The following is a 26,891-nucleotide window of genomic DNA, read 5'->3' as shown; positions in this document are numbered from 1 at the left end:
GAGAGCTCAGAAGCCCAGGGCGGAACCGGCAGAGCGGAAGTCCAGGGCGGGTCCATCCACAACAGACCACCATCACTGGACCAAACAGCGCTCTTCTTCGGCCATCTTGGGCCAGGCAGAGAGTTCAACCACCGAGGGAACCGGCTTAGAAGATTAGACCATCGCGGGAACCGAAGATTCAACCATCACAGGAATTGACCCAGGAGGTTCAACCATTAGAGGAACTGACTTGGAAGGTTTGACCATCACAGGAACCGACATAGAAGATTCAACCATTACAGGAGCCGACTCGGAAGACTCAACCAACACAGGAAACAACCCAGAAGGCTCGACCGCTACAGGAACCAACGTAGAAGGTTCAACCGTTACGGGAACCGACCTTGTCCCCACTGTTGCGTAACCCGCTGCATCCATGTATGACCGGTTCATCTGTCAGGAATCAGGACGAAAGGCGAGGAACACGAAGGAGGATGCAGATGCAGGTTATGAACAAAAATGACATTCATTCAAAAAATAACATCAAACAAAACACGAGCAAACCAACAGGCAGGTAAAACTGGAACAAAACAGAACACGGAGCACAACTGACAGGTAACAGGCGACGATGAACCGGTGAGTGAATGACAGAAAACAAGGGTATAAATACACAGACAATCAAACAAGGAACAGGTGTAATGAGTTAATGTAATCAGTCAATGAAAGTCCAGGGGACAAGGATCAGAGACAAACACAAAACATGACACGGATCGAACCGTGACATTAACACTGTGACAGTACCCCCCTCTAAGGGAGTGGCTTCCAGACACTCCATACGACAAAACATAAAAGTTCAGGTGGGTGGAGGAACGGAGGTGGACCTGGGGGAGGGATGGAGGGTCTAGAAACCCAGGGCGGGGCCGGCAGAGCAGGCGGCCAGGGCGGGGCCGGCAGAGCAGGCGGCCAGGGCGGGGCCGGCAGAGCAGGCGGCCAGGGCGGGGCCGGCAGAGCAGGCGGCCAGGGCGGGGCCGGCAGAGCAGGCGGCCAGGGCGGGGCCGGCAGAGCAGGCGGCCAGGGCGGGGCCAGAGGCCAGAGAGGGACTGGATCCCAGGGTGGTGCTGGTGGTATCAGGAACCTAGGTAGAGGGAGACCATAGAAAGAGGCCCTCTGGGCCAGGTTAAATAGGGCAGAGAGTTCGAACCTGGCCATCTTGGACCAGGCAGTGAGCTTGAGGACAGCCATCTTGAGACAGGTAGAAAGTTCAATACTGGTCATAGTTTTAGTGACAATAAAAAGTCTCTGGATCTTCGGGGTGACCACACTAGCTGACCAATGTGGCACAGGGGGCTCAGATGACTCCCTCGGCTCAGATGACTCCCTCGGCTCAGATGACTCCCTCGGCTCAGATGACTCGGAAGACTCTTGGGATTCAGGTGGTTCACTTGACTCTGATGCTTCAACCGTGGCTGGAAGTGCATGTGATTCGGATTTTAACCTTCCAGCCATGATAGTAAGTGTAGAGGACTCAGGTTCCTTGACTTGAGAGGCGTCGTGCTGAACAAAAGAGCAGAAGACAGACCACACGCACCACAGAGCCATGGCAAACACCGGAAGCACTTTAAAGAACATACCTCTGGTGCCTCTTTCAGCACAGGTGCAGGTATGATGATGGCCCTCCTGAGAGCAGGTGAATGTGAGGCAGCGGCCATCTGGAATGCCAGGGCCGGTATAACCGTGGGGGTCTCAAAAGCTGGTGTAGGCAATGTGACAGCCATCTTGGGAATAGCTGCTGGCTTAGTGGCGGCCATTTTGAGAACGGATGCCGGCATAATCACCGCCCTGTCGAAAACAGTCCCCTCAACAACAGTGACCATCTGATGAACAGGTGCAGGGATAATAGTGGCAGTCTCAAAAATAGGTGCAGCCTTGTAGACAGCCATCTTATAAACAGCTGCTGGCTTGGTGGCGGCCATCTTGTCCGGCATCGCAGGTGTGGCTGTATCATCCCACCGGCTACGATGCTCTAAATAACGGGTGAACCCCCAGAAATCCAAAATGTCCAGCCCGTTCATCTCCCACTGTGGTAGCGGTTCATCCAGACAACAATTGAAAAGGTCCTTTAATGTAGCGTCATTATAGTTCATGGCGCAGGACAAGGTCCAAAACGTTTAAGCCAGACAACCCACCGTTTGACCATGCTGGTGTAGGGCCTTTATGTTGTCGAACCTCTCCCTTCTCTCCCTTACAGTAGTGGGTGGACTGATCCGAATCCCCAATCCGCTGGATCTATTCATGGTGGATTCCTTCTGTCACGACTCGCACACACAAAAAGTTAGATCTATAAGCAGTTTAATAAGGGTGATCCAAAAATCATAATCCATCCAAGCAAAGGTCAATATCCATAAACACAAACAGCGACCGCGACCGCGACCGCGACCGCGACCGCGACCGCGACCGCGACCGCGACCGCGACAGCGACAGCGACAGCGACAGCGACAGCGACAGCGACAGCGACAGCGACTTACAATGAGGAATCCACAACATAGACTGAACAGACAGGGCTTAAATACACAAACACTAACAAGGTGAGTGGGAACAGCTGAGTACAATGATCAATGATAACAGAAGGGATTATGGGAGATGCAGTTCATGGCACATGTGACAGTGAGGGGAAGAGACATCTGGTGGCTACTCGGGCAACAACACTAATACACCATGACAAACACAGAACACAGTTTAACACTGTGACAGTTAAGTATTTCTGAAGGAGGGACTTCACAGAACAAGGAACACATCAGCCCATTTTGAGGACAGTGAAAATTGTGTGAAAAATATGTGAAACATGAACACATATTATATTGCGTACTATAAACACAATCAAAGCTTCAAAAACACAGAAAGAATGGGACCTTCTAAGTTCTTAGTTAGCACACAATCCAAAGTATTTTTTTTGTCTAAAGTTCGCTAAAAAAATAACAATAAAAATAACATATAACACATTATATTTACCAATGATTAAATCAAATAGTGTGTTTGTGACATTTAAACGTCTTTTCTTATCTTAAAACCAAAAGTAAATGGGTTTTGGCATCTCTAATTCACCTAAACTGCATGTTCTGGCCTTTGAGAGGAAACCGGAGCACCCAGAGTAAACCCATGCTGACTTATGGAGAACATGCAAAATCCACACAAAAAGGCCACCTGAATTTTTGCTGTGAGGCAACAGTGCTACCCACTGATCCACTGCAGAGCTGCCAACTTCTGAGTTCAGCTTGGAGTGAGATTTTTTTTGGGGGGGTGGGGGTTTGTCGTAATAATTTTTTATATTCACAATACAAATCGAATCATATTTTAGAAATTAAATTGATATAAAAGCTTTTACTTAGTTTAAATGCCTGAGATTAGAGTCTTTACTATTATTTTATACACTTCTATTATGCTTTCCTTCTGATAAAAGTGCCAAAAAAGTTCTTAAAATCTAATGAATACTGGTCTCTGTAAAATGTATAACTGCAGATAACAGCAGCTTTGATTCAGTTTATCCACTGAGAAAGAGAAGCGTAAAGTGATGATTTGTGATTGGTGATAGAGGGACTGTCACAATCAAATAAACCAAATGAGTAGTTTATATTAAACTAAAGCAACAGATAATGTGTATGTCAAAACCATATAATTATATTTCGTATATATTATTGTTTATAGATGTCAAATATCAATTGACTTTTTTCTCTTTTATTAAAACCTGTCACCGCAAACATCACGCAGGCTTGTACTGCTTGCAAACATGCACACGCGAGTGATGGTTGATTAAAATTGCTGTTTTCTGAGGGTATCTGCGTGCGTGGAATCCGGGCAAGTCTCTGCTTCTCATCCAGACCTTGACGCTTTGTGTGTTCGACTAGTGCGGAGCTGACTGATCGGCGTATGACATCAGAGTAACGCGAGAGCAAAGGTAAAGGCGGACCCTTTTGTAACAGGCTTGTTTGAGATGAGCAAATTCTGCGCAGAATCGATCACCGGTGATCAGCGCAAGATGCATTCCGGTTAGAAAAGTGTCCGACTTACGTCCGACTTGTTCTGATGTCACGCTGACGTGTGTCCAAAATAACTCTCGCGATGGAGAGGCGGACTCGTCGGATTCTACAGCCGAGTGCAGTTGCTCTCCTCCGACTGCGTTGACGAAAAGCACGATGGGAAAAGACTTGCTGTCGCACAGCTTAATGCTCATTTGCCCGGGAATGTCAGCTGATAACTTTTTAATTCTAAAAACTCCACTTCCAGTAGTAGTTTTTATATTTATTCAACTTGTTCTTGACTTATGACATTTAAATTATTAATAAATTCCTTTAAACTGTTGTATTGGTGTTGTATTATTTGTACTGTGTGCTGTTTATATTTCACACAGAAACGAATTTGTATTACGTCTAGACTTAGATTACATCCCAACATTTACTAAGAAGCCTTTTCCAATAATGAACAGTTCACCTTTCATAATTCTCCTTATAAACATCTTAATGTAAATGCATTTGTTGGTATTTCAGTTGCATCTATTTAATCCGCGATAAAATACGCGAACGCGATCTCTTCCATTGCTGACGTTTGCAGTCAACAACACAGCGAGATTCATGAAGCGTCCGGCTTGCCTACACTTTTTTCACTCCTCCCCTCACTGCAGCCGGCTACTCTCGCCTATATTTCAGGCGAGGCAAGCTGCATCTCAAACAAGCCTAACATTTCGACTTGCTCTCGCGGTACTCTGATGTCCTCGCTGCCGAACTTCCTGCGCAGCGCCACATTAAGTGAAATGCGCTTTGACTCTTTGCAGCAAAGTACCAGCAACATGAGAAGTGGTGTCACGCAAAAGACAGTGAAGGTACGCTAAAATATAAAAGTGTCAGTACCGCGAGCACTGGTTTAGCTACTTACATCGTGCGTTGCTCTTTCACCATCGCGCAGCCGCGCACTCGCTATCTGTAGTTTGTAGCTGGCGCTTCGGCATCTGTAAACAATAACTCCACCTTCTTTGATTTGATTGGCCTTCGCATAATTTTGACTTTGACGAGCGCTTTATGCTGTTTGAGGCACGCCAGATAGAGATAGGCGTTTTACAGTATTTACAGTTAGGTATTTATATTCAATTATTGAATGTCTTTTATTAAACTCAATGGTGGGCACGAGCCTGCGTGAGAAAATGGCTGTGTGGCGTGAGAGCGTGAGAATGGGGTCAATTGCGTGAGTCTCACGGTGAATGCGTGAGAGACAGCTATGCCACTGTGCTGCCCCCATTATGGCTAAAGAAAATTTTCTTTGTCATTTTCTCTGGCTAACATGAGAAAAGTCTATTAAAAAATCCTTCCAGAATTGATTGTATCGAAAGTAAAGAGAGATCGTTTAGGTTAGGAGATTTGCGTTTTTGATTAAAGATTATAAAGTCATGTTTTTTTTATCATATAAAGCTCACAGAAAAGTCTAAAAAAGTTAAGTAAAAAGTCACAGAAAAGTAAAATATTATCACATTATTCCAGGCAATATAAACATTTTTAATTTCTATTTCATTGGGCCTTTAAGCAGCTATGCCAGCTTTTTATATATCTCACCTGGACACATCATCACTGACTGACAGTTTTAATGATTCAACGGAACAATGTCCATCTGCACGGCCCCATAAAGGGGTAACATCAACACTGCAAATCACAGTACAGAAAAAAATCAATTAATTATGCACCCTAAAGAATTATAGTGCATGTGGTGTGAAGTACATAAAATATTTATTTAGGATAAGTGCTATTATAAATACATTACCTTTGGGTCTTTCCTCCTGTAACAGCACACATCAGATCAACAAGATCAGAGTCTGTTGGGTTTTCTACTTTCAAGCTTCAAAATCAAATCCAGAGCATTACTGTACAGATTAATTTATCATCCATGTAAACATTGTATTTTTTATTTAGAATTGCATTTGTTAATCAAATAAACAAAATTATGGCAAGGGATTGACCCTACCCTTAAGGTTAAACATATAAAAATTTGAGTCATATGATGCTGTTTCATGTTTTTCCTTTTCTTTCGTGTTATGTAGCTGTGTGTGCATGTATATGACCTGCAAAGTACAACTACAAGCTTGAGGTATTCAGCCAATCACAACACACTGGGTCAGCTGACCAATTAGAGCAAACTGTGCTTTTCAGAAAGATTTTTGTATGAGAAAAATTGTGTTTTATAGCTTACATCATGTTAACACACTGTATTAAACCAGATACACAAAAAAGTTAACCATCATATGACCCCTTTGAATGCAACCCCCTATGTATCCACTAAGGAACTGTTTAATTACTTACCTTAATCTCTCAAACTTGTGGACTACAGGCAGAATTATAGACAACTTGTCAGGTGTTAACTTGCAATCACCAAGATAGATTGATCTGATGCTGTGGCAGCACTGAGCGCAGTACATCAAAGCCCAACAATCTGTTCTTCTTAAGATTGTACCATATATAGAAATCTGATTCCAGGCCTGCATAGCTTCTTCCACAAAGCTCTTTTCATGCCGTTCATAAAGATAGTTAAACATAAATGGATCTGAGAAACTTCTATTACAAATCGTACTTATAAACCATTGTTTCAGATGGGCCTCTGCTTTTCGATGAACAGACAGACCATGTTTCCTAAGTTTGCATTGCAAGTCTTTATTTAATAGACCAAAAGCAAACTTTATCACATCTGAAAAAGCTGGTTGCCAAGAACGGAGAATCCATGACATTTCAGTAATGGAACATAGCTTGCGAAGTTTCATCATGGCCTGGTGTTTATCTAGACAGACATAGTACAGAGCAGTGAAGAACTCCTGAAAGCTGAGATGCATGAAGCTGAACATTGTCTCTTGCTGGATTCTTCTTTTAAAGAGGAACTTGCACAGAAATGGACAGCATGCAGGATCTTGCACTGTTTTATAGACAGTCTTTAAATCAAAAAGAACTTGCTGCTCCAGCATCCCTCTCTCTGCCAGTTGACCCAGACTCCTCAGCAGGTTTGGCACAGATTGATTCAAACCCTGACTGTGATGCTCCAGTAAAGTGAACACAAAGTCAACATATATGGATGTGGTTGTTTCCAGACCGCTTGTAATATCTGCACCATCATTGAATCTTTCTCTGATAACTGTGCAAATGATCCAACAGATGACAGGAATGGAACAAGCAGTGAACAGGGTTTCATTGTCCTTCACAAACGTATAAGCGTTCCTGAAGAGTTCCTCATCCTGAAAGAACTTCTGGAAATACTCCTCCACCCCCCTTTCAGAGAAGCCCATAATCTCAGTGAAACGCTGAGGATTCTTGAGCAGACTGCTTAAATTGTCTGTAACTGTTGATCTGCTAGTGACCAAGAGGAAGGAGTTCACCTGGAGATGTCCTCTCAGCAGGGCACAAAGGGTGAGCACAGGTGTGCATCTCTGGTCTGGATCTGTGGGTGATGTCATGTTATTATCGTCCTGTGGGAGTCTGAGTTCATCAAACCCATCAATAATGAAGAGCACTCTCTCTGGTGACCGCTGGAGCATCTGTGAGATCTCATCTGAAGTTAAACCACAACTCCAGCTCAAGAGCTCCAACAAACTCTTTTCACCAGGAATGCAGTTAATTTCTTTACACTTCAAGTGAAACACAACATCAAATTGATCTTTGTAGAGGTTACCAGATGCCCAGTCCATCATGATCTTCTGCACAACAAAAGATTTTCCATTCCCAGAGTTTCCCTGCAGTATGACAGCTCTAGGAGTGATCCTATGGTCATCTGTGTGAAACAGGGAGTTCAGGACAGATTCATGAGTGCTCCTGGAGCTGAGGACCTGCTGAAAACTTTCTCCTTTTGAGGAGATCTCCTCTTTTCTTTCTTTTTGATCTCTATGTCTTTGAATGATCAGAGGTTCAGTGTAGCGCTCACACAGCAGCACATTTTCACCAGGCAGTGAGTTATACTCGGTAACATGCTGGTACTCACTGCAAATCCGCTGTTTATACTGGACAATCACTGAGTTTGCTGCAGAAATAAAATATTGAATGTTTATAATAAAAAGTATTTTGGAAAATATATTTATGCTTCTACAGGATATAGACATTTTAAGAATACTGTAAATAATGATAAAAAAAAGTTATCAGTACACAATGCAATATTAACTTCTTAACTATTTTAAATGACTTCAGTAAGTTAGTCAAACAATCAAACTCATTCACCTGATGGTTGTGTTTTGTCAGTGTCAGGGTGATACCCACTGATACCTGCAGAAAAAGAAACACTTGGTTGACAGACTGATAGAAGATATTATTATACTGTATACTGTATACATGGGTATTTTAAACTATAGCAATAAGTAAGGCTAAAAACATGCAGCATTAACATTACTTACACAACACAGATTTTTCTTACCAGTAGCATTGTGTGTTATGGGAACATTGCCGGTTATTGTGCAAAAATTAAAAACAGGTGCTGTAATATTGCTTCTATTCTGCGCCACAGCACTGACATTTGTCTGTGGATGAGTTCTGTAAATGTCCTTATTACAGTCAAACTCTAAACGAACAATGAAATGTAGGTATTATGATTTTAACGTAATATGATACAATACAATATAAAAATATAACATAAAAGGGTTTATAATATGCATCATGTTATATACTAACCCATTGTTTTCTTGTGCAGTTGCTATAAGATCCCAAGTTTGATGTACGAACACAACAGTCCTGTTTCGGAAAGAAAAACACTATGGAGTTACAAAAGAACTGTAAATATTACAATATACTGAAAGATACTAAACCTCTCCTCAGTAAAATCAAACTCTGATCCCAAAGACAAACAAGTCTTTAGTCCAACCTGAAATACAGCAATCTCAAGGCCAACCTGAAATTCAGCATTTTTAAACTTTGCTCTAACTTTACAGTTTACAGTTTATAACTGCTGTACATCGCTGACTATACAGGTAAACACTGAAGACAACTGCTAAGAATTTAAGATGATTACATCTATAAGTTTTACCACTTCTAAATCACTCATATTTAAGGAAATAATACCAGTTTTTTAATTTGTTCACATACATTTTGTAAGGAGGCCTCAGAAACACTGGGATCCATTTTGCGGTGTTTATTAAAACAAACCAATCTGGTCAACAAATCCAAGACGTTAGGCAGAAGAGTAATCAGAGTACAGGCAGGCAGATCAAACACAGATAGGCAGTCCAAACCAGGCAAACAACACAAAAGGGCAAATCCACAGGCAGAGAAACAGATAAACAGGCAGATGGTCAATATCAGGCAGTCAGAATAATCACTCAAAAAACGCTCGGTATGCAGGGGTTAGCTGGCAATACTTTGCGCCAGCCCTAGGCTAGCTTGAGTCTTAAGTAGGGCAAAACAGGAAACAAGCAGAGAAGCAAGAGGCGGCGCCATGTCAGTACTCCGGTGAGGGCTCCCTCTGGCGGCGCGGCGGTATGGATGTTACAGAATTCCCCCCTCTAAGAGCGCCTCCTGGCGCTCTACGGGGTCTTCCTTGAGGGCGTGGTGCAGGACGGTCGGGTCTGGCTCGATTAAACTCCTCGATGAGGTTGGGATCCAGAATGTCGTCCGAGGCTACCCAGGACCTTTCCTCAGGGTCATAGCCCTCCCAATCAACCAAATACTGGAGACGACCCCCGCGTCGCCTCGAGTCCAACAACTCTCTCACGGCATAGGCCGGCAACGTCGAGAGGAGGAGGTGGCTCTGGAGGTTCAACGTTGGGGTCGTACTCCGCATAATAAGGTTTCAACAGGGAAACATGGAAAGAGGGAGAAATGCGATAATTAACAGGTAGTTCTAATTTATATGTAACATCATTAATTTGTCTAATTATACGGAAAGGTCCTACGTACCTCGGACTCAGTTTCTTGGACGGGAGCTGGAGTTTCAGATCTCGAGTGGAGAGCCAGACCCTTTGACCAGGTTGGTACGGGAGATGAGGACGTCTGTGACGGTTGGCATGGAGCTCCTGGTTGCGTATAGCTCTTTGGAGTCTAACATGGGCGCTTTCCCAGACTTCTCCACTCCTCCTCATCCAATCGTCCACAGCGGGGACTTCCTTGGTCTGGAGAGCCTTCTGGAACATGGGGGGTTGATAACCGAGTACGCACTGGAAGGGGGTAAGGTTGGTGGAAGAGTGCCTCAACGAGTTCTTTGCGTACTCGGCCCAGGGCAGGAATTCAGACCAGCGGTATTGTTCACGGGTACAGTAGGATCTCAGGTAGTGTCCGATTTCTTGATTCAGTCTTTCTACTTGGCCATTAGACTGGGGATGATAACCAGACGTTAAACTCACATTAATATCCAGATTATTGCAAAAGGCTTTCCAAACCTTGGAGGTGAACTGGGTTCCACGGTCAGAGACAATATCTTCAGGGATACCAAAGTTTCTGAACACATGGTGAAACATAGCTTCAGCGGTTTCCATGGCGGTGGGCAAAACTTTTGAGTGGCACAAGACGGCAGGATTTGGAGAAACTATCTATGATTACCAAGATGGCTGTATAGTTGTAAGAGCGGGGCAGATCTGTAAACAAAATCAATGCTGAGATGGGACCAAGGGCGTTGTGGTATGGGTAAGGGTTTCAGGAGACCGGAGGGTAGTTCTTTAGGCGTTTTGGACTGAGCACAGACCCTACAGGACTTGACATACTGAGTAACATCGTGGTTCAGAGTGGGCCACCAGAAGGATGTCTTGACCAGGGCTATAGCGCGAGTGATACCTGGGTGACCAGAACTGAGTGATGTGTGGACCCATTGCATAATGCGGGGGCGTAGGGTAAGCGGGACATAAGTTTTCTCAGGTGGGCATTCAGGAGGTACCGGATCTTGTTGGTGCTCTTGGGTGATTTCCTGCATGATATCCCAAGCGATAGGGGCAATGATGTGAGTGGGTGGTATGATGGGGGCAGGTGAGCGGTCAGTGGGTGTGGGATCGGGATAACGTGACAAGCCATCCGCCTTTCCATTTTTGTGTCCAGGTCTGTAGGTTATGGAGAAGTTAAATCGTGTGAAAAACAGGGACCATCTTGCCTGGCGTGCATTCAATCTTTGGGCTCCTTTGACATATTCGAGGTTTTTGTGGTCAGTCAGTATGATGAAATGATGTTTAGCACCCTCCAGCCAATGCCTCCATTCCTCTAGGGCTGCCTTGATAGAGAGAAGTTCCTTGTTTCCTACATCGTAATTTCTCTCTGCCGGGGTGAGTTTTCTAGAAAAGTAGGCACACGGTTATACTTTATCAGCTGGACCTTGGCGTTGGGACAGAACAGCTCCAATTCCTGTGTCTGATGCGTCAACTTCAACAATGAATTGTTTCTCAGGGTCAGGATGCTTCAGGATCGGGGGGCTGTGGTGAAACAGGTTTTGAGCTTCTGGAAAGCGTGTTCAGCTTGCGGGTTCCAGGAGAGTTTCTTGGGTTTACCTTTCAAGAGATATGTCAGGGGAGCTGCTACCATGCTGTAGTTACGGATGAAACGGCGATAGAAAATCGCGAACCCAAGGAATCGTTGCAGGTCTTTAACAATGTGGGGGTTTGGCCATTCAGTGACTGCTTTGACTTTGGTAGTGTCCATTTCGACACCCTGTGAACTGATGTTATAGCCCAGGAAATTAGTCTTAGAAATATGAAATTCACACTTTTCAGCCTTTACATACAGTTTGTTCTGGAGGAGGCGGGACAGGTCTTCCTTAACGTGACAGATATGGTCCTCCATACTGTGGGAATAAATAAAAATATCATCAATGTAGGCAATGACATACTGGTTCAGGAGGTCTCGGAACACTTCGTTGATGAATGATTGAAAGACGGCGGGAGAGTTAGATAGCCCATACGGCATCACAAGGTATTCGTAGTGCCCCCTAGTGGTGTGGAATGCAGTCTTCCACTCATCACCTTCACGGATGCGAACCAGATTGTAAGCACTGCGTAAATCCAACTTGGTGAAAATTTTGGCTTCTCGGAGTTGCTCTAGAGCAGAGGGTACAAGGGGTAAAGGATATGGAAATTTTACTGTGATATTGTACAAACCTCGATAATCAATGCAGGGTCTCAGGCCTCCATCCTTCTTCTCCACGAAGAAGAAACCAGCTGCAGCAGGGGATGTGGATGTTCGAATAAAGCCGTTTTGTAGTGCTTCAGATATGTAGTCCTCCATAGCTCAGGTCTCAGGTTGTGACAGGGGATAAACTTTACACTTAGGAGGCATAGAATTAGGTAATAATTCGATAGCACAATCCCAAGGTCTATGTGGTGGTAACTCAGTAGCCTTGGCCTTACTAAACACTTCAGAAAATTCTGAGTATACATCAGGAATTTGAACATTCTTACCACTCGGGCTTTCGATGTGAGTAGACAGGCAGGGTTTAGGTTTCAGATGATCAATGCAATTCTTCATACAAGGAGATGACCACTGTAGAATCTCTCCAGTTCTCCAGTTTATCTTTGGGTCGTGCGCTACCAGCCATGGATGACCCAATATGATGTCATAGCGGGGTGAAGAAATTACATACAGGGTGACAGTCTCTAGGTGAAGGGATCCAACTTGGAGCGTGAGAGGAATCGTCTGGTGAGTAATGCCTTTACCAATGGGTACATTATTCACAGCGGAAATGTTCAATGGGGGTTGACATGGGATAACAGGAATTAGATTTTTAGTGACTACATCTTCATGAATGAGGTTTAACGTTGAGCCTGAGTCAATTAGCGCTGTGAATGACATGGATTCATCATTGTGGATGATGGTTACTGGCTGTGAACACATATCATGACAAGAAGGGAGGTTATGAAATTGGCTCACCGGGCTGTTGTAGCGGGGCCTCTTAGCAGGGCAGTGATCAATGCGATGGCAAGGTTTACCACAGTAAAATCATAAATTCAGTGTACGTCTGCGTTGTCGTTCCTCCATAATGAGAGGTGCAAACCCCATCTGCATAGGCTCAATGACGTCAATGGTATCAACAGGAGTATTAAACTTTTACTGGAGTTACTTCCAAGCCTAGCTGAGGTTTGAGACTTCATTTTAGTCGGCACATTTCTCATCAGGTTATCAATATGGACTGCTAGATTTACAAAATCAGAGAATGCAAGGTTCTCACTTTTACACGCTAGCTCCGCTTGGAGTTCAATGTCCAGACTATTCTGAAATACGTCCTTAAGCGATTTCTCGTTCCAACCGCTTTGTGCTGCAAGCGTGCAAAATGGCGTATTCAGCAACAGGACGATGATTTTGTGACATGTGAATGATCTGCGACGAAGCACTTCTTCCCCCAGCTGGATATTCAAATACTTCTCTCAGTTGTTGAACGAAGTACGGGTAAGAAGTGCGAATACGCTGATCAGTCTCCCAAACAGCAGCTGCCCACTCGACCGCTTTGCCAGTCAGCAATGAAAACACTTTAGAGCACATGGTAACATCAGATAATTTTTCACTCACATGATCCTGGAAATAAATATCCAGTTGACGAAGGAAACCCCTCACGTGTTCAGCTGTTCCGTCAAACTTCTCCGGTTCAGATACACACACTCGTTTTGCAGACGTGGATGGCAAGGCTTGGATGTAACCGGTTAGATGTTCATTGATGGACTGAAGACGCATGAGCTGCTGTTGATAACCCCCCAGGAGACTGCTTTGTTGTTTGTAAGCAGCCATCAGATTGGTTACTTCCGCTGGATCGATGGTAGGCGATGTATTCTGTAAGGAGGCCTCAGAAACACTGGGATCCATTTTGCGGTGTTTATTAAAACAAACCAATCTGGTAAACAAATCCAAGACGTTAGGCAGAAGATTAATCAGAGTACAGGCAGGCAGATCAAACACAGATAGGCAGTCCAAACCAGGCAAACAATACAAAAGGGCAAATCCACAGGCAGAGAAACAGATAAACAGGCAGATGGTCAATATCAGGCAGTCAGAGTAATCACTCAAAAAACGCTCGGTATGCAGGGGTTAGCTGGCAATACTTTGCGCCAGCCCTAGGCTAGCTTGAGTCTTAAGTAGGGCAAAACAGGAAACAAGCAGAGAAGCAAGAGGCGGCGCCATGTCAGTACTCCGGTGAGGGCTCCCTCTGGCGGCGCGGCGGTATGGATGTTACAGAATTCCCCCCTCTAAGAGCGCCTCCTGGCGCTCTATGGGGTCTTCCTTGAGGGCGTGGTGCAGGACGGTCGGGTCTGGCTCGATTAAACTCCTCGATGAGGTTGGGATCCAGAATGTCGTCCGAGGCTACCCAGGACCTTTCCTCAGGGTCATAGCCCTCCCAATCAACCAAATACTGGAGACGACCCCCGCGTCGCCTCGAGTCCAACAACTCTCTCACGGCGTAGGCCGGCTCCCCGGCAACGTCGAGAGGAGGAGGTGGCTTTGGAGGTTCAACGTTGGGGTCGTACTCCGCATAATAAGGTTTCAACAGGGAAACATGGAAAGAGGGAGAAATGCGATAATTAACAGGTAGTTCTAATTTATATGTAACATCATTAATTTGTCTAATTATACGGAAAGGTCCTACGTACCTCGGACTCAGTTTCTTGGACGGGAGCTGGAGTTTCAGATCTCGAGTGGAGAGCCAGACCCTTGAGTCTTAAGTAGGGCAAAACAGGAAACAAGCAGAGAAGCGGTGCCATGTCAGTACTCCGGTGAGGGCTCCCTCTGGCGGCGCGGCGCTATGGATGTTACACATTTTTTTAAATATAGACAGACCGAAAGTGCTTTTCTCTGCCACTGATATGAAAATGTCTAAAACTTATATATAAAAAAACATTTAGTTCTCTAATATAACATACATCATCACAAATATCAGTACTGGTTTATGTACTCATGTTTATATCACAAACAAAATTTTTGCATAACAACAAAATACTTTGTGTACTAAAGGAAATTTTATGCAACAGAATGCAGAGACTTACCAGTTTAACATCAAAATGTGCCTGAAGAATATGAAGATCCACACAGAGATGTGTATTCATATACCAGCTGAGAAACTATACAGAGAAAGTTAAGCTGAAACCACCCACTGTGACACCACCCACCCGGAAGACGTTTTGTTTAGTATTATCTTCCCGGTTTCACACACATCATCTGCAACTGATCTTCATTCATCTGGTCCTTTAAAAGAAACTCCCCAAACCAGCTGAAGCTATGGCACTGGCAAGACTTTTTTTGTTTGCAGCACTTTGACCTCGCACACAGAAACATCATTACTCCTGACTACTCGCTCAAACTTCCATCAATAATACTTCACCCAAGGTCAAAGTGCTGCAAACTAAGGCCTAGTCCACACGGACACGGGTATTTTTATAACCGTGAGTTTTTTCACGCGGTTCGGACGTTCGTCCACACGAAACCGCAGTATCAGGGCACTGAAACCGAGCATATTTGAAAACCCCGGCCAGGGTGAGCTTTTTAAGAAACCCCGGTTACAGTGGTGTCGTGTAGAGAGTAAAACCGGGAGTTTTGCCTTGCGACGTCAGAGTGCGCGCCGTTATCCACTGTGTTTGACATCAAGATTGTGCGCCACTGACTGCTTTGTTGATGATTCTGTGCAATGGCGGACGTATCTTGCTAATAATAACTGTGCCAACAGTGCTTCTAACATGTATACAGATAGATGCTCAGTTATCTCACTATATTGCGGAACACGATTTGGGTTATATCCCCGCCTGCTGGTGTGGCATGCTCTTGACAGCGCTTGAAAGCGTGCTTTTGCTTTATCGTGTGGATGGATATTTAATTTAAACTGAGCATGTGTGGACGGGATTTTTTTTTAGGGAAAACTCCGGTTATAAATATACCCGTGCAGGGCCTGAAGTTAACTTTTTTGACCACCAGCCACTGTGGCAGGTGGATTTAGAAATCCACCTGCCACAGAGACTTTTTACCAGCCAGTTTTTTTTGCCTGAATAGTGAATGATAACACTGTCTTTATTGTATGAATTAAATATAAAAAAAAAATTTCAGAGCTACAAACGTGAATTTCTCTTTGTCTTAGGTTGTTTGATTAACATTAATGACACAGACTTAAGTAGGTTAATTGAGGTTACTGTCTCTTTAAGACCATCACAGACTGGTTTTTGACTCTCTATGCATACACTTGAGACATAAAGAAATGTTTTATTAGAAAAAGAATACTGTTGAAATCATTTCGTTTATATGTGCCCTGTCAAGAGCAGAAAGATTTTATGTACGCATGCTTTTAGGAACGCGTCTCTCCGATGTGCCCTATTGAGTCCCCTTAAACCCGCGCACGCACACAGAGACAGAGGGGGCACAAACTGCGCACATAAACGCCGCACATACGTTGTTTTTCATCATTACTATATTCGCAAAATGTATGTTAATGTACTACAGTATAAGGCATAGTAGCGCAAAGTATACACATCAAGAGTTCTGATCCGTCACAGCAGCCCTACACATCTGTGCAACTGTGATTATACTGTAGTCTATGTCAGCATTGAATTCTCTTCCCATCTCACCAACAGTTTAATACTTACTCGCACATCCAACGTAGTCAGAGAAGTGCCTCATCTTCTTTCCAATCGCATGAAAGTTGCGAAACAGCAGTCGCATCCTCTCAATGAATCACTCAATTTGGATCGGTGATATGCGCAGGTTGATAAGAAATGACCGGGTGCCGGTTACGAGTCATCCAAAAATATTTTAATGATATTCAGGCCGCGGTCAGTCGGTCGAGTTTAAAAACTACTTTGAATAATTGCGGGCGGGTTAGTTGAAAATGTCGGTCGGGAGTGGGTTGTTTCTACAATGACCCGCGCATCACTGATTCGCATTGGCTACCCGCCAATGTGGCTGGTAGATTGACAGTGTTACCCGCCAATTGCAAAATCCACCCGCATTTGGCGCGTGGTCGGGTGTTAATTTCATGCCCTGTACCCGTGTCCGTGTGGACTAGGCCTAAGTGCCGTTCCACCATACAATATAGTTCTCATTTTTTATCCGCCTAAAAACTTGCCACGTTTTATTTTGTGCCACCATAATTTCTCGTTTAACTACTCATGTAACAGTGCCTGTACACCCAAATGCACAATAACATTAAGGGTGTTTTCATATTAGCATTTTGGGTGCGCACCCGGGTTCGATTGACATCAGAGTTCGGTACATTTGGATGATGTGAACGCTGTCTTCCGAACTCGGGTGCGCACCCGCGAAACGTACTCGAGTCCGCTTAAAAAGGGTGGTCTGGGGTTCGTTTCATGTGAACTCCAGATCTGTTCGCTGCTAATGTGAGCGCAATCTTACCAAATCGCGGAAGTGAACCACTGTTAATTACGTATTATATGGAATGTCCCACCAAAACAGACGTGTGTGTTTGTGTGCGTGCACTTACCTTGACAACAAAATGCATAGAATGCTTGCTTGAGTTTTGTTCTTATTTTTTTAAACCTTTGGTTTTGTTTTCAAAGAAATAATACAGAAACGCACTTTCGTCTTTCTGCCACAAACATACTAAAGTCGTTTCGATGACAACGGTCTGTCCGCCGACGTCAATTTTTGCGGAGGCATTCAGAAATCATCTCTCTGCTTGCAGAGTTAGTCAATCACGCTTGTCGTCTTCTCGTTTACAGTGGTTGCCAAGCAACATGAGAACGCGCCGGCTGCAGCTTGATGATGCAAGCGTACCGCGGTTCGGATGCAAAAATAATATATGAACACAGTCCATGGGGGGCATGGGGAGGGGGGAGCAATCGAACTCGGGTTCGGACCAGGCAATCGCACCAAATGTGAAACCGTCCTTAAACACCAAATATTTTAAGTTTTTGTTTACTGAAAAATGACAGCATTTACATAAATAAATCATGAAAGAGTCATGTTTCAAAGTTTTTAAAATATAATGCATGTAAGAAATACATACAGCCATCACATTTCCACTTAAAGGAATAGTCTACTCATTTTCAATATTAAAATATGTTATTACCTTAACTAAGAAGAGTTGATACATCCCTCTATCATCTTAGTGCGTGCACGTAAGCGCTGGGGCGCACTGCGACACTTCGATAGCATTTAGCTTAGCCCCATTCATTCAATGGTACCACTCAGAGATAAAGTTAGAAGTGACACATCAACGTTTTTCCTATTTAAGACGAGTAGTTATAGGAGCAAGTTTGGTGGTACGAAATAAAACGTAGCGCTTTTCTAAGCGGATTTAAAAGAGGAACTATATTGTATGGCGGAACAGCACTTTTGGGAGTACTTCGACTCGGCGCAGTAACACCCTCCCTCTCCCATTATGAGAGGGAGAAGGAGAGTGGATTTTTCAGGCGAGTTGAAGTACTCCCAAAAGTGCTGTTCCGCCATACAATATAGTTCCTCTATTAAATCCGCTTTCCGTTGATGTGTTTGGTCACTTCTAACTTTATCTCCGAGTGGTACCATTGAATGAATGGGGCTAAGCTAAATGCTATCGAAGTGTCGCAGCGCGCTCCAGCTATTACGTGCACGCACACAGATGATAGAGGGATGTATCAACTCTTCTTAGTTAAGGTAATAACATATTTTAATATTGAACATGAGTAGACTATTCCTTTAACCTTTTCCTGAAAGCATAATTTCCAATGACACCTTACTTTTGGAATGAACCAGTACCTTTGTTGAAAGTTTCTGCCAGTCAGTCATGGAGTTAGGGGAGAGCCTATAGTTTTTCTAACCGGATTTTGGCTTTAGTAGTGACATTTTTACATAATAGTACTAAGCACTTTGGACTCTCTGTTCACATGGGTGGGGAACTTTTTACTGTGTGTGGTTCTACTTTCAAACCTAGGTATTAATTAAGTTATTACACTCAAAAAAATTATTTGTTCAATCAACATAATTGAATTAAGGAAAACTTTTCCATGAAATTAGATTAGGCTTGTACAACAAGAATACAATAAGTTAATTTAAACAAATAATATTTTGTTGCACCAACTTAATAAATATATTTATATTGGTCATAAAAATATCTTTTTCAATAAACTAAATTCAGTTAAGGAAAACATTTCCACGCAATTATTTCTGGTCTGTTCAACAAAAACAAAACAAGTTAATTCAAGCAAAAAAGTCTAGTTAAACCAATTGTCAGTTTCTATATAATTCTAATTAGCATAAGCACACGTTAGCATGCTAATGATACATTGGATGAACATGTGAAAAGAGACTGATCTTCAAACAGTTAGTGCTTTTTAAAATAAGTACGTATGTCACATCCACAATTTAACCACAAGCGCCACTCTTCTATACGATGGTAACCAAACAATTCGTAAAAATATAACACAAAATTTTCTAAATCAATAAGATAAACCAACATTAAACACTATAAAGTGTTTCTCTTTACCTAAAAATGCATAAAATAACACTTAATTTAAAAAATTACTCTCCAACGGCAGTTGCATGCAAAGCATGCTGGGAAATACAGATTCACGGCCCAGTAAGTAATAGCAACAAAAATCATTAATGTAGTACCAATATAAAATTATTGAGTTCATGTAATATTTTTACATTTAAGCAGATTGAACATTATAAAAATAGGTTGAGACAAAAAAATAAAAAATTGTGTTGTATTAACTTGTTTCATTTAAGTAAATTATACAAGGTGCAAAAATATTTTTTTTTGAGTGAGCCAGTAATAAATGATTGCAAAGGTAATTATGCAGTGTAATAAAAGAGTTGATACCTTTATAGTCTTACAAATACAAACAGAGAACAACCGTAATGCTGTTTTTGCCCAGGATGAAATTAAGTTTGACACCCCTGCTGTAGGTCGTAATAAACTGCTTGCACAATCAAACTATCAGGTGGGGGAAGTCTCCTTTCACAAGAACTGCAATGTTTTTTTAAATGAAACAAAGAAAACAAGAATACAAAGACACACATACCTAGGATTCCAGCATAAGTATGTTTTCACATGAACTGTTGTGGGGTTTTTTTCTCATCACAGATCAACATTAAAAAATTTTGTTATTTTTATCAAACCACTATTGTGGTGATCAACATTTGCTTTAGTTCAGCTATTGATTCATGTATTTTAATGTTGGGTGTTCTTTGGCTGTTACAAAATTGTGTTAATATAACTTGTTTATCTGAATTAGTTTGATGATTGTCACTATTGTTAAGGTTTATGATGAGTGTTGGATATCTAAGTGTGTACAAATAAATTACTTACAAATGATTAAATAAATGGTTACAGTGTTAGTAAAGCAAACACTGATCACCACAATGGTGACTTCATACACTTATGTATTTTGACGATTGTCTCGTTTGTATTTATTTTGATTTCTCCAAAGTAATTTTAGGAGACAAATCTGTGACTTAAGTTGATACTTAAATGAACACAACAAAAATCTACACCTTATCTCCTGAGTTATGAAAGAGAAAACTCTAGGCAAAAACATTTTCTCTGGGTGTGTCCAAAGATTATATGAATGCAGTAGATCACCTGTACCTCTGCCCTTACATAATCTGCAAAGCTACATGCAATGTAAAGAAATTTTCTTTAGATTTCTAACATTATCACGAGCAGTACAGATGTTGACCTCACCTAATATGAGAAGGCAGTGATACAGATATAAAAACAATTAAGTCAGTCAGAGAAGGTAAACAAAGAAAAGTTGTTCATGTTTGCATATGAAATGTAAAAGTAAAAATACAACAAAACAATACGACAATAAGACAATTTAATGTTTGTGTATAAATGAAGGAATGAAAGTACTATTCTCTTGCATCACACACCTTAAAATACAGAAACAAATAATTAAATAGCTCTAAATTAGCCGTGGATTGGAATAATGGGTCTGTGTTTGAGAGGTAGATAAGTGGGAGAGGCTTTTTATCTAAAGCAACTTACAAATGAAAGAACATTTAATATTTTGTCAGTAAACTAACAAGTGAAATCTACAGGGTTATGGCAACAAAAAAGTTTATTGTTCCAGGTAGACCTAAAGTCTATAAATATAGATTGGGTAAGTGGTAATATTTTGACATTATTATTTCTATTTAATAACAGTGAGATTGTGTAAACTTACTGGTGAAGAGTTAAACAGATTTCATAGACCCAGAGCATTATTAACAGGATTAAGTTTAGTGTTGTAAAATAAAGTACACAGTCAAGTGGTCAAAATGTCAAATAAATCTGAGAGGGTGCAGTCAAAACGTTTTTTTGTGAATAGACACAGCTCTTTTATTGTTAATGTTTAATTGAAATGCCTTTCAGGTAGCAGAAAAAAATACTGAACCAATATTAAAAATAGTTGATTTGTCAAAAGTGTCCTGCTGTAGTGCATGCTGCAATAAATTTTTTTAAATCAATGCAAAAGTGTTATTGTGGCAATGCAATTAATACTGACATATCAATTTTTTTTAACATAGACTCTGTGGCTGCTTGCTTTCAGGGTTGACTCTACTTTTATATTTAATTCAAAGCTTCAGTTAAGCTTTTAAAACCTATGTGCAGACATTCAAAGCTCCTAATATGTTTTAGTGATATGAACATAAAATGTAAAAGTGTTGGTTAAAGAGCGCCAATTATCCAATTCACGATTTTACATTTCTTTGGTGTGTAAGTGTTAGTACATGTTATCGACATGAAATGTATGCAAAAGGTACAAATCCCAAAGTAAAGACGTGAGTTATCGTCACAAACGTAAATCTCTTTTTTTGGATTACAACAAACACACGGATTGTAGGCAAGAGTTTACTTCCTCTGCCTGTTAATGTGGACACGACGGTCACTATCATAATCCCCCCCCTTCAGAAATACAGCCTGTAAGTAGTCTATGTTTTCATATTTAAATAATTTACGACTGACTAAATCATGATTTAGACACGAGTTTTGAGCAGTGCAGAATAGCGCTTGTTGTTTGTCGTTTCTATGATAACAAATGAAAAATGGTTTTAATGTTTTACCAATCTGTTATATCCTGCTCAAGCCACGCAGGCAAGTTGATCGATCAGTTTGGTCATCTGCATTTTCTGGATCAGATTCGGCTTGTATTGATAAGGTAGTAAAGACGATATTAACTCCTGTTAGTATTGCATTGGAAGCTAAACTTACAAACTTGGTAAGGAGCGTCACATTTTCAGCTGAAGTATTCAGGCCAATCACAACATTCTGGTTAGCTGGCCAATCCGAAGACATATCGCTTTTCAGAACGATAAGTTTTGCACAAAATCAATGCACTTCAGGGAGGCAGGGCTTATAGTGTGTAGAAAATAATGTGTTTTTTAAACCATAAACCACGCAAACACATTGTATTATACCAAATACACAAAATAATGTTGTTTTTAGCAATGTAATAGGTTCTCTTTAAACACGGATTACAAAACTGTTAATCTAACCCTAGTAGCAAGCAACCACTGAATCAATGTTAAAAACTGTTGATGCTTCTTGTTTTAATTTCATTGAATCAATATGTCATGATCCTGTCTTCAGGTCACAGTTTTTAGTCATAGTGACAGGATCATGGCAGCCCAATGTTTTGAGTGAGAGCACTGGCTTTGTTTTTCATAGCCATGTGCTTTCTGTCTCGTCTTCTGACCCCGCCCCTTGTTTCCTTGTTAATTATCCCATCATTGTTCGATTCATGTCACCTGTTCCCCTCTTGATTTGCTCCCCTATTTAATGCCCTTGTGTTTGCTGTCCTGTGCTCGATCGTCTGTTTATGTGGAGGTTGTGTTTGCCTGTCACATAGTCTAGTCAAGTCTTGTTCATTGTAAGGATTATTTTATGTTTATTGTCTTGTTCACTGTTTGTTTTCAGTCTAGTCTAGTCAAGTTTATTATCTAGTTTAGTGTTTAGTCTGTCATTTGTCAGATCTTGTTTTTGCCCCCTCGTGGGTTTTGTTTTCCAGTTTTATTTAATAAAGTTACCCTTGTTCCCTTAGTCTGTCTGCGCTTGGGTTCTGTCTCCTGGCAATTCCTGACACAATATCAATTTTGCACCTGCTATTGATATTGAAATGTAATCAAACAATAAATAAATAAACCAATGGCAATGGCACTGAATCAATGTTAGACTGTGAAGCTGATTCAGCCTCATGCTTTAGTTTCAGCTCTTGAAACTTAATTTTAATTAGGTTAATTCTTTCTTTTTCAGGAACATTTAAACAATGGACAGAAGTAGGAGGAGCAGGAGGATGTAAAGTTGGTTCCACATCATACATCATACATCATACATAGTTTTGACTCTTGACCCTTGATTTTCATTAGGTTAATTCTTTCTTTTTCAGATCAGTGTGGAATACTACTATTAGAAGGAGCAGGAGTAAGTAGAGGAGTAACAGGAGGAAGTAGAGGAGGAAGTAGAGGAGTAACAGGAGGAAGTAGAGGAGTAACAGGAGGAAGTAGAGGCGTAACAGGAGGAAGTAGAGGCGTAACAGGAGGAAGTAGAGGCGTAACAGGAGGAAGTAGAGGAGTAACAGGAGGAAGTAGAGGCGTAACAGGAGGAAGTAGAGGCGTAACAGGAGGAAGTAGAGGAGAAGCAGGGGGAAGTAGAGGAGGACCAGGAATTGGTGGTGGAGGAGGTAAAGCTGGATCAACATCATGCTTTAGTTGTGGTTCTTGACCCTTGATTTTCAATAAGTAAAGTCTTTCTTTTTCAGAACAATATGGAGTACGGCTACCAGAAGGAGCAGGAGGAAGTAGAGGAGGAGGAGGAGGAGAAAGTAAAGGAGGACCAGTAGAAAGTAGAGGAGGAGGTGAAGTTGGTTCACCATCATGCATTAACTAGTGTTTAAAAAAATACAACCTTATTGTAAAGTCTTATATAGTCAAGGAAATTGTTGCTGCTGTTAATTAAAAGCTTCATCTCTATCTAGTTTACAGGACAAAGGTATCATTTTCAAATATTTGAAATCATATTTTTTTAACTATATTGAAAAATAGTTATATTGTTGATGGCTTTCATGAGCGCTGTATCCACATCTTTGGTTTTGGCGATGTAATCCTGGCCAAAAAGAAACTGTTGCTATAGCTATCCAATCAGTAAAACACGTGAAGTGTACACAGTGTTTCCTCTAGGATTTTTTTCAGCTGTGGCGGCAGGGGGCGCCCATGAGGATTATAAATGTAAAAAAAAATTTATGTAGAATATAGGCTACAGTAAACTAACATGTATTTTTTTTTATAATTTTCACGCTGTCATTTACTTTTCCTTATATTTATAGCATATTGCTTTTCTATGTTTGATCTAAACTGTATTTTCTTAAAAAAACGTTACACAGCTACGTACGTAGTTCGGATATTTCATTGTAGTTTTAATGTAGTGTGCATTGCAAGTTCGTCCTCGTGTTTAGCGTACAGAGCTGTTACAAAGTCATGCAGTCCTGTTTGATAATCCGCACCGCTGTGATTGACAGAACAACCGACCAGTTATCCGATATCAGCAGCAATTTTATTTCACACCCGTACCATTTGACATAAAGACTGTGACCCCGAGCCGGTCACACCGCAAATTGCGCAGTTAAATATAAACCTTTACCGGTCTTCAGACAGATCTTAAACACAAATAAGCACGGGACATTTAAAAACGAGTCGAATTTTGGTCTTGGATGTTAGACCCGCATTTTACTCTTGTCTATTGAGTCCCGACCTGCATCTACAACACAAATGACACGCAAATAGCCTATTACACCCGTTAGATCAAATATTATGCGATTCACCCGCGGGTACCCCGACCCTGCTGTTTCGTCTGAAAACAGATAAAACAGTCTCACCGTCTGCCTCAAGTTTCTATTACCAACGTTCTTCTCTTCCACGGGAATAATGTAAGTTTCCTTACAAACAGATTCGACTATTAATGTCTTGCAGTCGCATATAAGTAGTATTCAGTATTTAGCCTTTTGTTTTTGGACAAATATCTTATCATTTAATGTGAAACTTTGTGAGTGTCGATCTAAAGCACAGACGATTGACTGACAGCTGAGCGCTCAGCAGTGCGCTGCGCTTATAGCCTATACTGAATAACTAATGGCCCGATAAGTTTATAATATGAGTACAGTGATTCCAAATGAATGTCCAAAAGACTCGTAATATGTTCAATCAAAAGTTTAATAATGTCTTTTCTCGCAGCCCTGCGCTGTGTTGGTGTAGATATGCGCCGGTGAACATCATATGCGTGATGACCTTGCAGCTTAAATTACCCTAAATTTATAGTCATAAAGATAAAAGTAAAACAACATTCGAAACTTCAAATGATGTATTTTTATTTGTGTAAACTCACAATAAGGAGAAAACCTTGTGCTTATTTATAATCATTAAAAACATGACGTGCTTTCTGCGGTTTGGTTTTAGAGCGCGTCACAAAAAAAGAACAGAAACTCAAATACTTTTTTATTCGTTTTGTCAATCTAATAATTATTTAAGTGCAACATATTTCGTATAGGCTTATTTATTTTATTATTATTTCTCAAACAGAAACATAGCTTAATAATCCTCTGTTGATTTAAATCTATTTGTGCATGAAACTAAACCCATGGAGGAAATTATGATATTTTAGGAGACTTATTTATAAATGAGTGAACAACGCAAATCCAGAAAGGAATTTATTTCTAGACAGCCAGTCTCGCAGAGCGGACATTCGGTTGCTTTTTTGCGAGCTGACGCTGTGGGTTTTGTCTAGAAGGGATACAGCAAATGCCGAAAAGTTAAGGATTAGATTTGGAGGTAGGATTATTAGGATGAAAACAGCGGTTCTGGCTAAATTGGATACAAATACATCCTACAATCGTGTGAAATTTTGTGTTTAGAGTTGGGTTTGGTTAAAGGATTAGGATAAAACAGTGCTCATCCAACGAGATTTCGTTTGCTGTATCCCTTCTATCCACAACCGCAGGCGTGGCGGGGATGTTTTAGGAGTGGCGGGCCGCCACGGTTGAATGTATATAGCGGAAACACTGGTACAGTAAATACTCGTATGCACAGGCTGGTAAAAACTACGCCCAACCCTTTGACATTAATGTGAGGAAGTGTCATTTTACGAGGCGGGAATCTTTCATAGCTGTGGTGTTGTCATTTGTTAGATTCTGCAGATCAACAAATCGAAAAGCTCCTGGATGATTAAAATCCTGTTTTATTTTGTGACTTTATCACCAAAACAACAAACAATACATTTTATCCATATTATCTGCCAACAGTCAAATGTAGGGCTATTATTGTTTTTTTACATACAGTGCTTGCATAGAATCATTATTTTTAGACGTGTGCTAGTATGGGGAGTATGGCGTATTGAAAGTTATATTGTGAAAACTGTTACAAGAGTATACATTTGTAAAGTAAAGATATTGTAAAAAAAAAGAATGTTATAAATAAACATGGATGTTAGCAAAACACTGCACTATTTTCACTGAAATACCTTGGGTTTTAAATCTGCATTGTAATAGATGTTATTTATTTCCAGGGGCCAGGTTTGTGGATGAGAAATATGCACAGCTTGTTGCAAGGGTGACATCAGTGATTATTTGAAAAGTAACAACATAAAGAAACTTACTCAGAGATCAGAGCAGAAAGGACCAACCAAGAGAAAATGAGGAAGCTTTATGAAGCACTGAACTCTGGAGGAGAGACAATGTTAAAAATGCCTTTTATAATGCACTATGCAAACATGAACCATACCTCCTCGAAGACCTGGGTGAGACACAATCTACAACGACACTTTCCACAACTAACAAGAATGGACAATAAACTTTTAACTAACTAACAAAAATTTATTAATGCTATAATAAAGCATACACTCTAAAAACAAACGGTGCTTAATAGCACTAAAAATGGTTCTTGGCTCGTATTCATATAGAGGAACCATTTAAGTGCCATATACTGTAGCACCAATGAAGTACCTCTGTAGCACCGGTGTAGAATCATATTGTGCTATGTAGAACCATATATGGTGCT

General features: G+C 41.3%; 1 protein-coding gene and 1 long non-coding RNA gene across 2 annotated transcripts; one reads left to right on the top strand and one right to left on the bottom strand.

The window, feature by feature from the left end:
* Positions 1-5,654: 5,654 nt before the first annotated feature.
* On the bottom strand, positions 5,655-15,194 carry LOC135744155 (NACHT, LRR and PYD domains-containing protein 1 homolog). The gene is made up of 8 exons (XM_073815050.1): positions 14,924-15,194; positions 8,655-8,714; positions 8,401-8,544; positions 8,208-8,252; positions 6,751-8,013; positions 6,315-6,336; positions 5,779-5,794; positions 5,655-5,660 (listed from the first exon to the last, which is right to left on the bottom strand). The coding sequence occupies exons 2-8, from the start codon at positions 8,656-8,658 to the stop codon at positions 5,655-5,657; spliced, it is 1,500 nt and encodes a 499-aa protein (XP_073671151.1). The 5' UTR covers positions 8,659-8,714; positions 14,924-15,194.
* A 5,663-nt stretch (positions 15,195-20,857) lies between these two features.
* On the top strand, positions 20,858-23,305 carry LOC135744213 (uncharacterized). Its single transcript, XR_010530682.1, has 3 exons — positions 20,858-20,968; positions 23,101-23,142; positions 23,234-23,305. It is a non-coding gene; the product is annotated as an uncharacterized lncRNA (long non-coding RNA).
* Positions 23,306-26,891: the final 3,586 nt, after the last annotated feature.

Source organism: Paramisgurnus dabryanus, chromosome 6 (genome assembly GCF_030506205.2).
Source record: "Paramisgurnus dabryanus chromosome 6, PD_genome_1.1, whole genome shotgun sequence".
NCBI classification, from domain to species: Eukaryota; Metazoa; Chordata; class Actinopteri; order Cypriniformes; family Cobitidae; genus Paramisgurnus; species Paramisgurnus dabryanus.
The sequence above is the reverse complement of the archived record's forward strand: the minus strand, read 5'-3'. Positions and strand labels throughout refer to the sequence as shown.